Source organism: Sander lucioperca, chromosome 3, assembly GCF_008315115.2.
Source record: "Sander lucioperca isolate FBNREF2018 chromosome 3, SLUC_FBN_1.2, whole genome shotgun sequence".
Taxonomy (NCBI): Eukaryota; Metazoa; Chordata; class Actinopteri; order Perciformes; family Percidae; genus Sander; species Sander lucioperca.
The window spans coordinates 12325430-12340162 of record NC_050175.1 but is presented as its reverse complement, the minus strand read 5'-3'; the positions used below and the strand labels follow the sequence as shown (position 1 = coordinate 12340162).

Here is a 14733-nt window from a genome sequence, read left to right as displayed (position 1 = left end):
CTTACCTACTGCACCTTTAAAAGAATAGTTCGACATCGAGAACATCGATACCACTCTCATGTCGATACTGTAACTATTAAACTACAGCCAGCAGCAGGAAACAGTCGTAAACAGCTAGCTTAGCCCTGCCCCAAAGAACAAAACAGCCACCTCCAAAGCTCATTAATTGACCTGTTATATCTTTTGTGTTATATCTGTACACAAACCTTAGTGTAAAAACGTCTCATTGTGGCTTTACGGGGGTATGTGCCGGACTAGTTTCTTGGCCGAGAGCAATGACTTCCTAAAGCCAGGCTAGCTGTTTTCCCCTGTTTCTAGTCTTGAAGCTAAGCTAAGCTTCTAGGCTCCTGGACGTAGCTTCATATTCAGTGTACAAAAATGAGTGGACAGTTCTTCTCCTCCAACTCCAACAAGAAAGCAAAAGAAGCACATTTCCAAAATGTTCCACTATTGCTTTGGTCAGCTTTAATTCATGTCAAATACAATTGATTCCAACGGTTGTAAGTTTTCAAAACGTCTGTAGAAACATCTCTCCCCACTCTTGCATCATTGTCGGTTGGTACACCAAATACAGTGCACCTGTGTCACACTGCCTTTTCATCACCCTTCTTGAAACTGAAGCTTCCATAAAGTAGTTTATTTAGCGTAGTAGTTTGGTGAAAATAGAAATATTCTAATAGAAAATAGAATAGAATGTAATTGAAAATACAAACAGTAATCAGAAAAGTAGATCATGATGCAGGAATGGTTTGCGAAGTTTCTGTGGATGATTTTCCACTTTTTTCCAGCGTGAAAAGCTTTTCACCTTCCAAATTCATTGTGGCCCATATGAATTCAAGCTGAATACTCTTTCTCTATGAAAAAGTAAACCTCAAACCTTTTTCAGCCACTTTTCAAGCCTACAAGGGGTGAGTGTTTCATAAATACATACACATGTATGTTCTATGTAGTATCACTTTAACTAATAAAATAGATCTCAGTGGATTTTGAGTACAGACATACTGTATACTTCAAAGCAAAGTAGCTATTTTACAGTAAGCACATTTGTGAGACTTTGCTTTTTAAAACAGTCATAATGGTATGTGAAGTTCTACTGTTTGTATTGCAAAGTAACACAAATGTGTGTTGCACTAAACTAACAAGAATGTATTGAAAATTGCATATCCTTATGAAGAATGAGTGGTTCAAACCATTTAGCTCAACCACGCGCTCAGGAGGCCCACTATTCTCTCTTTGCCAGCACAGTTAACTGGGACATCTCCTTGGCCGTGCACTTTTTAGTATTGTGACACAACATCACAATTGGGGCCTGCCTTGCCTTTTACAATGATATGATGCTTCCCTAAATATAGACATTGCCAAGTTGGTTACTATGTCTCAGCTATTTAGTTTAATAGATTAAAAACACCTAGGAAAAATGTAACAGAATGCAGCCCTACTTGACATTCAATCAAAACTGACAAATTTAATAAAGTAACATCCCTCATATAATATCTGTCAGTTAATTGGATACAATCTTGATCTAAATGCAGCACTGTATTATATTGTACCAACAAGAGGAAAGGGGGGATGAGGTTGACTCATTTAGAGCAACATTTTATATGTAGTTCCATTCTGATATGGCGATACACCACATTTTAAGTTGTGACAAGGTGTCCGACAAACAACCTTCTGGTTAAGTTGCCCGTGGACCACTGTGCCGTGTTTGCTAAATGTTAATTTATGTACCTCACGTTGTGTGTGTATGCATGTCTCAAAGATACTATTAATAGTACATGTGGTTCTGCTTGGTGGGGGAGGGAGAGATGCAAGGGGGGAGGGAAGAGAAATCCCTTTAGCTATTGAGTAAACAGAATTGCAAGAAGGTGCCATGAATGCTAATAAAAGTCACTTGCAGGTCTCAGTAGCCATTCTTTCCCCTCTCCACCCTTTTGCTAGTGGCCTGTGATAGCAGCAGTCAGTAGTAGGATTATGATGCTTCTCCTCTCTGCTCCTCCTCTCGGGGGCTCCATCGTTGCCATGGTTGGCCCGCCCTGAAGGAGGAGGAGGGGCAGGGCGGAGGAGGCTTCCTGCTCACTACTCAAGGCAGAGCAAAGGGCGCCTCGCTCTCAGATGACACCTCCTGCTTCCCTGAACGTCCTTGAGAAATGGACCCTAGTATCGTTTAGTAACCATTGCTCAGCAATTTAACGAGTTAAGTAATGTAGGTAGTTGTGCAGCAGTAATCTTAAATGTCAAAGGCCTGTTCAGTGTCCAAGTACACATCTTTTTTTTTACTTCTATATTCTGATGACATTCACATGCGAGCACCATCTTTGAGAGCCCATTCAATTTAATTCAGACATTAAATTACTGCAGTTATCAGCTACGGTATATCGTCTATCTGTCAAATATCCTCCTAGAGTCAGTGTGACTGTACAATTAGAGCATTCAGAAAAGCCTTTATAAATGCATTGCTCTAACAAGGGATAGGTGTGATAAATTAAATATTTAGTTTGCCACAATATAAGAGAGAGATGTTTTGTTAGCATTTTCTCTTATACTCTTGATGTCGATCCATCCAGAAATATTACTTAATCACTACTTTTTTCTCTAAAGATAAATGATCGATACAAGGCTTAACAGCTGCTTCATGTACTTATGTCTTTTGTTTATTTGTTGTGTGCACATTTGTCTTCCCTTCATAGACACTCTCCTACACAGATCTTAAAAAACAGCATACAGCCTACAGCTACTATAGCACGAGAGGAAGCATTAAAACAACGTTGAGCCCCACTTCTGTGATAAGGTTTGACTGTCTCTGTCTTCCAGAACCAAAGATCAATGCCTCTGATCAGACCATCCTATCAGCGGACACCCCTATCAAACCAGTTACCCTGCAGTGTAACCTCACCACTGCCCACACTCCCCACAAGGAAAGCTTCTGGGTGAAGAATGGAAAGGAAATCACAAACACACGGACAGAGCAGAGGAACACAGCATACAGGTGACAAACAGCTTTGCCTCTATGTAGTAAGTAGGATATACTTTTGGTGAGAGGAAATTGCACAAGTATTCCACAAGTATTCCCTGCAATGGAAAGTGAATAAGAATGTATGTACAATTTTTCTAAATGCTTATTTTAAAATGGAAGTGGCTACGCAAACAAAAAGCAACGCTGAGGTAGTCTTGCATAATCACATCTCGGTCTCAAACAGTGGGGGTCTGGTAAAGTTCTTGTCAGAAAATGTTGGAGAGCAGAACCTTGCTGAGACAAAGGCAGTATACTGATTGCTCTCTAAATTTGAAGTAGGAGTGTTGCTCACATTTTCAGAAATCGTAAATCAGGTTTGTTGTTCAGCTTGGATAACTGACAGTCAGTATCGAATGGGTCAGACTACAGTGTTTTTCATTTCCCTGTTCTACTATAAGTAGTTAATGTGCATGTTTTGTGCATTTTCCATAGACATGGGAGATACAACAACTCATTGAAGCTAGATTCAGGGTTTCCGCTATATACATATAGCAGCGGGGCACCGCCTCAAGCGACCAGTCATCCGCTCTCTCTCCCCTTTGAGGGTGAGCAACTGGAACAGTGACAGGACGTCATCACTCGCAAAGTCATGGCAACCAAATAAACAACAGCGCGAGTATAGGCGTTTCTCAGGCAGAGTGACAAACAGTGACGAAAGCCTCCACATGAAATATGACAGCTATATTGGAAAATAGCGTTACGGACACTGAATTTGATGAATTTACTGTTTATCAGACCCCAGATGAGACAAAAAGCTAACGTTTTACATGCTGTATTAACGTTATTGTTTAAAACTTTCCAGGTTAGTGGGGGTGCATACCGCTCAAAACCAAAATGAAAAAACTTAGTAATGTTCCCTCAGCATTTTGTTTTGTTGCTAAACCGTGTGTAAAATGAGCGGTGACGTTAAATCACCTGTTTCAGGTAACGGTATCCTAGGGTAACGGTAGATAACGTTAGCAAGACCACTGACAGCGATGTTATGGTTCATGTTTTGGCACAATATTTTGTAATGTCAGTAGTAGTGGTCATAGTGAGTGAAAATGTGATTTGAGATGCACATTGAAAAATGTGTTATGTATCTGGAATTATTCATTAGCTATGTGTGATATTTGTAAAGCTAAATGTTTGCAGTAGTAACATTAGGCTTAGTCCATATCCACGACGTTCCAATTCTGGGATTGCTCCGTTGCTGTCGGAAATTCCGCCGGATTTCACTCTTTTCAGCCAGATGTCCGCTCCATCCGTTTTCTTTGTGTTGAGATTTTAACCTCCAGTCGATTTATGAGGACTATGGTTAACTGCTCCTCAGATCTCTGCAGGATAAATCCAGACAGCTAGCTAGACTATCTGTCCAATCTGAGTTTTCTGTTGCACGACTAGAACATCTTTTGAACGTACACATTCCACCAAAACAAGTTCCTTCCCAAGGCTATTTTGCAGCGGCACCGTGGCTTTTCCCGGTGCTTAGTGGCGCACATGACAATTGTGATTGGTTTAAAGAAATGGCAATAAACCACCACACAAATAAAGCAAACTGTTGCTAAAAAGGAACTACACGCTGTTTTCACTTAGGTAACGTTACTATTGACGTTTATTCACCACGCAGCTGACATTTTTAAATATCTCCAGACTGCCATTGATTGAGAACAATGCTGAGATAACTCCTGGATTTCTCACCAATTTGATTTTCAAAAACGATATGCAGCATATCACTGCCTTAAGCCAAATACTGAAGTATAGCTACCTATGCATTTAACTACAAAAAACGACCATACCTTAAGTACCAACTAGTTGTTAGTTCCTTCTGTCACACAGTATAATCACTGGAGCACAAAGCTACTGTCGCCCCCGTAGACATACCAGACTTTTCCTAGCCACAAGATAAGACCAATTGGTCTATTCCTTGTCATATTACATCAGTATTACTCTGACGTTTACAGCTAAAATGCCCATGGTGCCCTTCCTTGCAGAATCCAGAGCTGCTGTTACATAATATAACAGCATGTCCAAACTAATAACTAGAGTTAAACTGACATAAGTTGACTTAATTTACTTGACAGTGTAAGTGACTGGTGTTGGTGTTTTGTATTTTTGTGTGTAGAATTGCTAAACCACGGGCAGATGATTCCGGGGAATACATGTGTGTTTACACATTTGACATGGCACCGAATGCAAATGCTACAATTGAAGTAAAAGGTAAGATTAATCTGTCACATTTTAACACCTCAACCTTTGTTACATGTATGACTTCAAATATCACTTTTGATTTCCACAATGATGTATTAAAATTCTGAAAAAGCTCTGGCTTTAGTTTTTGCTTTTACCATGTTATTGTGGTTTTCTACTGAGAGATGGAGAGATAAAGGTCTCCTGAGAAAGTTAACCACTCAAAGCTGTGTAAAGAGGTTCCTTGTTGACGAAGATGTTTGAATTCATCCGGTGCAGTGCAGATGACAGGGGCCAATCCTGAGGCTGTTGTCACTCTTGGCTTTCACTGAGACAACAGTCAAAATAGACAGTCACTGGGCGCCTGGGTAGCTCACCTGGTAGAGCGGGCGCCCATATGCAGAGGCTCAGTCCTCGATGCAGCAGCTCAGGGTTCGAGTCCGACCTGTGGCCATTTGCTGCATGTCTTCCCCCCCTCTCTCTCCCCCTTTCCTGTCTACAGCTGTCCTGTCTATTAAAGGCTAAAATGGCCCAAAAAATATCTTTAAAAAAAATAAATAGAAAGGCACTGCACATGCTCACCAATACCTGCAAACACAAAGCCCACTAGGAGGCATCCTTAAGAGCAGTTATACACTTTTGAAAACTAAATTGAACTAACGATTTAAGGTTTGTAAATCACTTTTATATTTCATAGAACTAATAATGGTTTAAGTAGAGTAAGTGAACTAGGACAGTCTATGTAACAGCAAAACAACCTAACCAAAGAACTACTGTGTTGGTTTCATTCAAGCTGACAGCAAAGCCATCAACTTGAATAAGGATTCTTCTCTGAGAAAGGGCAAGTGAAACCCTGTTCAAGAGAAGCTTGCCTGTGTGTAGTGCTTAAGCCAATTTGTTGTGGCATGGCTATAGTGCATACTGAGCATGCCCTGACTCTTATTCCGTGGCTGTCTTAAAGCGCTGCCTGATTGCATAACATGGGTGATGACCATGTGTGTTCTGCTTCCACTGGATTGTGTGATGATGGGACTCATCACCATTCAAACTGAAGTGTGCTCGCCATCACTAGACTGCCGGCCTGTGACTGTTGAAGCTTGCTATTTGTCCCCTGGAGGAAGAAGTCAGTCTTTCAACTAAACTGATGATGCATGCCCTTTAAATAGGCCAACATGCAATGTCTAAAAAATCTTTAAATAACAGAATGTGTTGACATTTACAAAGCATTTTCTTCAGTTCTTAAACACTCTTATAATTATCTAGAGGTGTTTGAGATCTTTTGTGACCCAGGTAGCAAGCTCGCTGTTATGCTAGCCAGCTTTGCACTGCGCTTCTGGCAACAGTTCACTGAGATCCCTCGCCTACAGTGTCCTTGGCACACTCATCCTTGCAGGACTCAGCTCAGAGGCAACAGATGGAGGATTTTGTGATGTTGTAGGATTAAGGCTCTGAATCCCGTCCCAGCCATCTCTGTGGTTTATTGTCTGCGATACTAAGCTTACCACAGATACATATTTGGTACCTTATATAATAAGGTAGTTAATTAATTTAATTTTAGTAAATATTAAGCACATTTCTCTATGAAATTGTTTTAACATCCATACTAATAAATTCACATTTTCCTTAAAAATCAAATATTGATTGGCCAAATTTATACAATTTTAAACAAATTCTCAAAACCAAAACATGTAGCCACTTAAACATAAAGCAACTAATGAAGGATTTGATTAAATGGCCCATTCATGTCTGATGTCATCTTAATCAGCTTTTTTTCTATTCTTTCTGACAGTTTTGACCTTGCTCCTCTGCTCACACAGATTAATAACCACAGTAATCGTAGTCAGGAGTGTGAAATGGAGGTTTCTGCGTGTTTAAGCACCACTCTGAGGGCTGTCTCTGTGCTGTCTGTCACTGAGATAATACAGTCAGGATAAGGCTCTGGGAGCACGTGTGTACCATAATTAGAGCGGGGTGATGTCACCACAGAGCTCAAAACCCTCCTGCTTCATTATCCATACACAGCTGAAAAATGCTCACTCCAGGCCTTTCTCTTATCCTGCTTAATTGCATGGAAGGAATTATTGTAATTTTGAGGATTAGTGGAAAAGCAGGAACTGTTATCTTCCTGATGTTGTGCAGAGTTACATGGAGAGTCTGTGTCTCACCTTTGGGAAAGACTATGTTCTATTGATAGAGCACTTTGACTTGGCATCTGCTGCAGTGCTTAATGACATATGCCAACATTTATTAAATTCATAACCTTTTTGTTGCTTTTTTGTTATCAGTTATTTCATTAATTAGGAACAATTCACACCATTTTCCTTGGGCTCAAAATCTCTTTTGTGGAATTCACTGTGGAATTATTTTAAAAGGGAACATCTGGAAACTCTCACATCATACTGATCCCCCTCTTCCCTGACCTCATTTTGAATTGTACTGGAATGCTTTTTATCTCTTCCAGGGTGATAGTCCCCATTGCTGGGGTTTGGTGGTGGGGGTAAATGTGGTTCCAAAATAACTGCACACCCAAAAATATACTTTTTATAAGGCAAGCCTCTGTTCTACTAGACTCAATGTAGTTTTACAAATAGGGTTTCTTTCATTTATCTTTCTCATATGCTAAAAAATCATACCAGATTATTTTTTCTATATTTTAAGATTATCAGGTATCTACTACCAACATAACTACTATTATCTTCTACTTAACACAACCTCTTTATATTAGCAAGTTATTTTGTAAGCATTCATCAACTACTGCCCCTATGTGGTTTTCACTGCACGCCTATGTCAAAGACTAATGGGAGCTGTAGTCTAATACTTAAAATATAATTAATGTTATAGTATGTGTTAAAATGATTGGGTGTTAAAAGTATATTTGCAAATATACTTAGATAGATTAGGTAGATACCCATTTATCTTAGAATAAGATCAATACCCCCTGTTATGTTTTAGCTTTTCTTTTTAGAAAGAATTAAAGAAAAACCTATCAAGAGATTGCAGTCAAATGGAGAAAAAAAAATCCAGTGACCTCTGTGTGAGATACTGTTAAGTACATATGAAGTAATGACATGCCTTGAACTAAATTATGCAGTGTGATGCATGATTTTTTTTAAATCTCTGAAAATAGCCCACAAACTATCCTTCTTATCAACTGCAATTGCTTTAAGTTACGACATTTCTGAAGGGAAATTTACATGCCACTTTAGTGTATCAACCCCGCTATAGAGACTCTTAATTACACTCCTCTGTCTTACATAGACATCTGAATAACACAACGTATTACCATAGCCAGAGCAGCCAATCATGCTTTCTTTATTCATGCCATCTGGTCGGAGTTAAAACGTTCTTTTGAATGTCTTACTTCTGCCAACTCAGCTAATGATCCATTTATTTTACCTTTCCAGCAAAACCTGATATCACTGGCCACAAGCGAAGTGAAAATAAAAACGAGGGAGAAAATGGAATGCTTTACTGCAAGTCTGTTGGTTACCCACATCCCACCTGGACATGGCGTAAAGTGGACGGAACATCCTACACGGTATTACTACACACATACACACACACACACACACACACACACACACACACACACACACACACACACACACACACACACACACACACACACACACACACACACACACACACACACACACACACACACATACCCACACACACACATATATATTAGTGCTGTCAATCGATTAAAAAAATTTAATCAAGTTAATCACGATTAATCACAAATTTTAAATACTAGAATTTACTTATAAACGTGCAGTGTTAAAATATATCAATACATGACAAACTGGTTTAAGAAACAAATTATTCAGTTGTATTATCTCAGCCATTAACATTTATTAATCAAGTGTTCAATAACAATCTTAATTTGTTGAAGCATCCATATGAACTGCAGAAATATTAAGCAGTAACTAACAACTGTTACAAAGTAATGTCTGCTACAAAGTCACAAATAGCTTACCTGTAATTTGTTTTACATAGTAACATCAACTCAACTGAATGCAACAATAAGTAGACCTATTTTAGGAATAGACTGCCATAATGTATGTGGAGAGGCAGAGAGAACAGTCTCTACATTCTTGGTTAAAGATAATTACTTCAAAAAGTGTGCATCTGTGCATCATGCCTCCTGTCAACCAATCACACAGTCTAGTCTTCTTTCAACCAGTTGCTCAGGCAGATTTTCAGATGATAGAGCTGACCTCTTCTTCTGCAGAATGTTGCCTGCCAAAGAGAACAGTCTCTCACATGGCACTGTTGAGCCAGGTGTAGCCAATTACCTTTTTGCAATATGGGCCACCTTATCATAAGCACCTGCTTGTGACAACCACCACTGTAGTAGACATGTCTCCATGCTGACACAGGCCTCTGCCTTGTACCTCTCTAGAGGTTTATCTGTGGGCAGTATCTCATCATCAGAATCTGACTCTGATCCCATCAGTAGGAGGGCCATCTTCTTCTTTGGTGGCTTCAGCATCTCACTCAGCTTTTGCCACACCTCTCCCCTCTCTGCTCTGGGCAAGCACTTAAGGTCTAAGTCTAAGTTCTCCTTTCGCCTTTTCGCATTTCCAACTTTGCCAGCTGGTCATATTCAGCTGAGGTTTGCATGGCTAACTTTTGCTTTTGCTGTGCCAGCGTTGCTTTCAGTGGATCTTTGTTGTGTTGAATCCGCCTGATCATTCCAAGAGTTGAATTCCAGCATGTCAGTACATCCTGGACGAGGGACTCTTCTATTAGTCCATGAGAGGATTGCTGAGCTTTCAGCTCTGCTGTGGTTGCGGGACTGTGCCTAAAGTGTTGACTATTTTACAGCATTTGGCTAAAACGCTGTCAAATCTGCTGTCCCGTAAAGCCACGTGATCACCCTTTGTATCACGTGCGGCACACATGGCAAATGCTCGAATGGTAGACTCCTTGCAGCGGCAATCATATTGCGAGCGCTGTCTGTTCCTATAATTGTGACCTTGCCCGTTATGTCCCACTCATTTGCAACTTCAAGAAACTGGCTAGCGCATTTTTTTGGCAAAATGCCTTTCTGCTGTTTTTAAACACGCCCAAAGAGAATGAGTGCAGCTGCCAGTTGTCATCAATTGGGTGCGCTGTTTGCCGAGACACACGTATCACACAAAGCATGACCATCCGCATTGCGATAATGGGAAGAGGTTGGGGTCAAACTTAAAGGGATATTTCACCGCTGGAAAGATGAATATGTATTTAAAATGGGTCATTTATGTAGTAGAAACAAGAAATAATTTTAGAAGTTGGTGCCTTTTAGACCGAGTATGAGAAGAATTTTTTTTGGCTCATGTGGATGAAAGACAACAACTCCCAGAATGCACTTGCTTCGCTGCCCTACGAGGCCACTCCCAAGCCACGCCTACTGGTTACAGAGGGCAGTCAAGTCAAGTGAAGTGGGCTTTATTGTCATTTCAACCATGTACACTGCATATAGTGAAACGAAACAACGTTTCACCGTGGCTCAAGTGGTGTTACACATTTAAAATATATGAAAACGACATTTTATAAAAACGACATTATATAAAAACGACATACGAGACAGGCTAAATTTAGTGCACACACATTATAGACTATACATAAAGTGCAATTACTACTTAAAGTAGAGCATTTAAGATAGACGTGAGACAGGACAGACAACAGACAACAAAAGACAGGGCATAAGTAGACTTGTAACAGAGCACTGATTGTTATAAGTTAGGTTCACCGTGAGGTGAAGGTAGAATGTAAGAACTTTCTTGAGATTTGCATGGTTAAAATCACCAGCAACAATAAATAGTCCATCCGGATGTGCGCTTTGGAGCTCACTCCGTAAAGTTCAGCTAACACATTGGTAGCATTAGCGCTTGGTGGGATGTAAACACCGAGTATAAACACAGCCGTGAATTTGCGTGGAATGTAGAATGGTCGGCATTTAACAGTCACAAACTCCACCAGCGGTGAGTAGTAGTTGGATACAAGCGCCACATTTCTGCACCAGTCCGTGTTAACATATATGTACAGCCCACCACCACGAGTCTTACCTGACAGAGCAGCATCTATCTGCTCAGAAGGCTAGCAGCCCTGGTAGCTGGATAGCGGAGTCCGGTACACTGTTGTTCAGCCATGTTTCCACCTGTTCCATCAATCCCGCTTGTAAGTGTCCACTCATTAGACAAAAACTGGACTACATCCAACTTCAACCAAACTCCCAACGCGAGTTCAGAGACTGCAGTGTTTTTGTTGTTGTGGAAACAACAGTGTACCGGACTATCCAGCCTGTTTCTCTGTCGCCGGGTAAGAGTGGAGATGGGCTGTGTTAACACGGACTTGTGCAGAAATGAGCTGCTCATTAACCGGTGATCACTGGACGTCAGTGAGTAATCAACATTATTTAGGAGTTACTAAACACTATATTGACTCTAGTGAGGATAGGGATTTTTAGTTTTTTAGTTATGTACCTGGAGGAATTGTGCAATAATGACAGATTCACACATTTTTCCTTTGTTTACAGTAAATAAATAATTACAAATCTTAAAATCAAGTTCATAAAGTAACTTTCTTTGCATTCATTTGATTCCCAATCAAGATACACTGGTAAAATTGCTTTCAATTGTTAATATGTGCTTAAAAACTGTTCTGAAATGCAAAATAATAGAATTTTAATCATGTGATAAAATATGCGATTAATCGCAATTAACTATAGAACTTCAGCGATTAATCGCGATAAAAAGAAATTAATCGTTTGACAGTCCTAATACATGTATATATATATACTGTACCTATATATACTAGGGCTGTCAAAATAACGAAAAAATATAAAAATAACGCGTTAAAAAAAATAACGCAGATTAATCCATTCCATATTGACGTTTGACCCGGAGCCGTTCTAGCCACCATTGGAATGTAAAATGAAGGAGGGAGACGAGAATGTGCTGCCTGGATCACTGATTACTTTTACTACAAATCTTCTTCCTGAATAGGGTTGGGTACCGAAATCTGGTGCCACTGATATGTCTGCACTTCTCTCTGATGCTCTGAAACAGACGTTACAGGCAACACAAACACCGCTGCACGTGACGCTAGTTAACACTATACTCAACAGCAGCTAACGTTAGCCTACCGCTAGCTAGTTAACACTATACTCAACAGCAGCTAACGTTAGCCTACAGCTAGCTAGTAGCTGGATTAAAAACGGTTAAAATGCTGACAGCTAACGCTAAATGGTGTAAAGTTTGTCTGTATTTCACTGTAGAGGATTCAACACCGGGGTGTAACAATTTGCAGCTGCCGACGTCGGAAAAACACAGACGGTGCGTTCAATGAAACTGGTAATTTACAGCCTTGTGGTGCATTCGAAGTTATTGTTAAATGTCCTTTTTCCCATCTGGTGGTTGTTCTTGTCGTTCAACAGCAATTTACTAGTGAAATAAGTTATTGTTATAGTTATTACATTATTATTAAATCATTTAATTTTGACCATATGGCCTTAGCAATAAACAAGTTCTGTAATGTTGCCAACTGTTGTTTAGTACCTTTTTTTTTTTCTTTTTTTTTTTTACTTTATTAAAAAGTATCGGTTCAGGCACCGTTAATTATGTATGCGATTAATTTAGATTAATTAATCACAGAGTATGTAATTAATCTGATTACATTTTTTAATTGATTGACAGCCCTAATATATACATATACATATATACTGTACCTATATAGGTACAGTAGGTAGAAATGATAAAGGGTAATGCTATATATCTACTCCAACTTTTGTTAAACATTTTCAAATCAACTTTGAGAAATGATAATTGTGTTCCAGGACATTGACAACTCTACTGGACGTTTCTTCATCACAATCAGAGACAACTACACAGAGCTCAACATACTAAACCTGGACATAAACACCGATCCTGGAATATACCAATGCAATGCAACTAATGTGATTGGAAACACTGCTGAGACCACTATACTTCGGGTGCGCAGCAACCTTGCACCGCTTTGGCCTTTCCTGGGTGTGCTCGCAGAAATTATAATCCTAGTAGTCATCATTGTTGTGTACGAGAAACGCAAGACGCCAGACGACATTATTGATGGTAAGAAAACTTTTGCTCTGTTACTAGCAGTAGGCATTAATAAATAAACTATGAAATTAGATATGACATTATTTATGTTTAAATTACAACATTGCAATTTGAAATCTGTTGTGTGATGTCTGGTCTTTGCTATAAAGGTATTGCAATATTTTAAAAAGACATTACCTTTGTACTGTACATACTGCCCTGAAACTGAAACTAAAACAGAGATGGACTTGTCATATGTGTATCCAGTGACGCCCCCAGTAACTGAATTTAATCGCAATAAGTAACCAGTCTCATGTTCGATTTCTCACATTTATAGCACACCAAATTTCAAAGACTTCGGTTAAGAATTAATCGAGTTACAGTCCATTTTGTAGAGAAGTCTGCATCTTTCAATACATTGTATTTATTTTCTAGCGGATCTTGACTGCTTTCCAATATGGCAAAATGTGGTATCTTACCTACAGTTGCATAAACCGACTTACAGCGTGACATGTTAATGTAAATCTACGTTGTTTAGTTTTATAGATCCATATGCACATAAACAAACTGCTTGCAATTTGCAAATATGCTGGAAATCAGTTAATCCATCAAAATACTTTATTGATCGTGGCGGTTGTTACATTGTTACATTGCCCCCATTCTTGAGTAGAAATATTTAGAGAAGTTATAAGAACAAACAGAAATAAGAAATGAATTAGAATAAGAAATATGTTAACACAATAGAGGTAAGAAATATATATGTAAAAATAAAAATATGTGCATTATCCTAAAACAATATGTAAAAATAGAGAATATATGAAATATGTGAAAATATGAATACTAAAATATATACAACATTGTAAATAATAATAGTGCTGAAAAATGGGATCTAATGTGCGGTATTAATAAATACAGTATTAATGTATGTAAACCTCAGTATTGCACAGTTGAATTATTATTGTAGTATTCACACAGTGAATATTGCACCATTGAAAATATAAATAATGAATAAATAAAACAGCTGAGAGGTGTGAAATAAGTCCAGGGGCCAGTCTATTGACTCAGAATATCTGACACTCTGAGGAAGTGGTTGAAGAGTTTGATAAAGCGGCATTGATAAATAATTTTAAGCATTCATAGGAGCAGGAGCCGCCATATTGGGGATGAACATTAATAGTGTGACGCATCGACCCATTCCATGCAAATCAACATATTTACGTGTGTTACGTGTCGTTCCAGCTAACCTTTCCAAAAGTTGGCTATTGGTGTGCTGTGCTAATGGCAATGGTAACCGCACATTTGTTTCCATGTTGATAGTTGATTGTAGCACAATAACAATGTTCATACACATGTGGGGTTATCAGCCTGTGGCTATTAAACATAATTTAAAAAGACATAACTTAATTGGTTACTATTCTTTTCCCCTTCTTTCCAAATGGCAACATAATCTAAATGGGTGGTAAGTGAGAGATCCTGCATGGTTTC

The 14733-nt window shown here is 39.0% G+C and overlaps 2 protein-coding genes across 4 annotated transcripts in view; one reads left to right on the top strand and one right to left on the bottom strand.

The window, feature by feature from the left end:
* The window catches only part of rec114 (REC114 meiotic recombination protein), a 53884-nt gene that overhangs the window by 24344 nt on the left and 14807 nt on the right, over positions 1-14733 (bottom strand). The window lies entirely within an intron of this gene.
* The window catches only part of nptnb (neuroplastin b), a 38128-nt gene that overhangs the window by 17825 nt on the left and 5570 nt on the right, over positions 1-14733 (top strand). For all 3 annotated transcript variants that reach the window (XM_031281540.2, XM_031281539.2, XM_031281541.2), the window contains 4 exons: positions 2812-2986; positions 5118-5212; positions 8587-8720; positions 13008-13281. In XM_031281540.2, coding sequence (XP_031137400.1) covers positions 2812-2986; positions 5118-5212; positions 8587-8720; positions 13008-13281 — 678 coding nt within the window. The remainder of the gene's footprint in view (positions 1-2811; positions 2987-5117; positions 5213-8586; positions 8721-13007; positions 13282-14733) is intronic.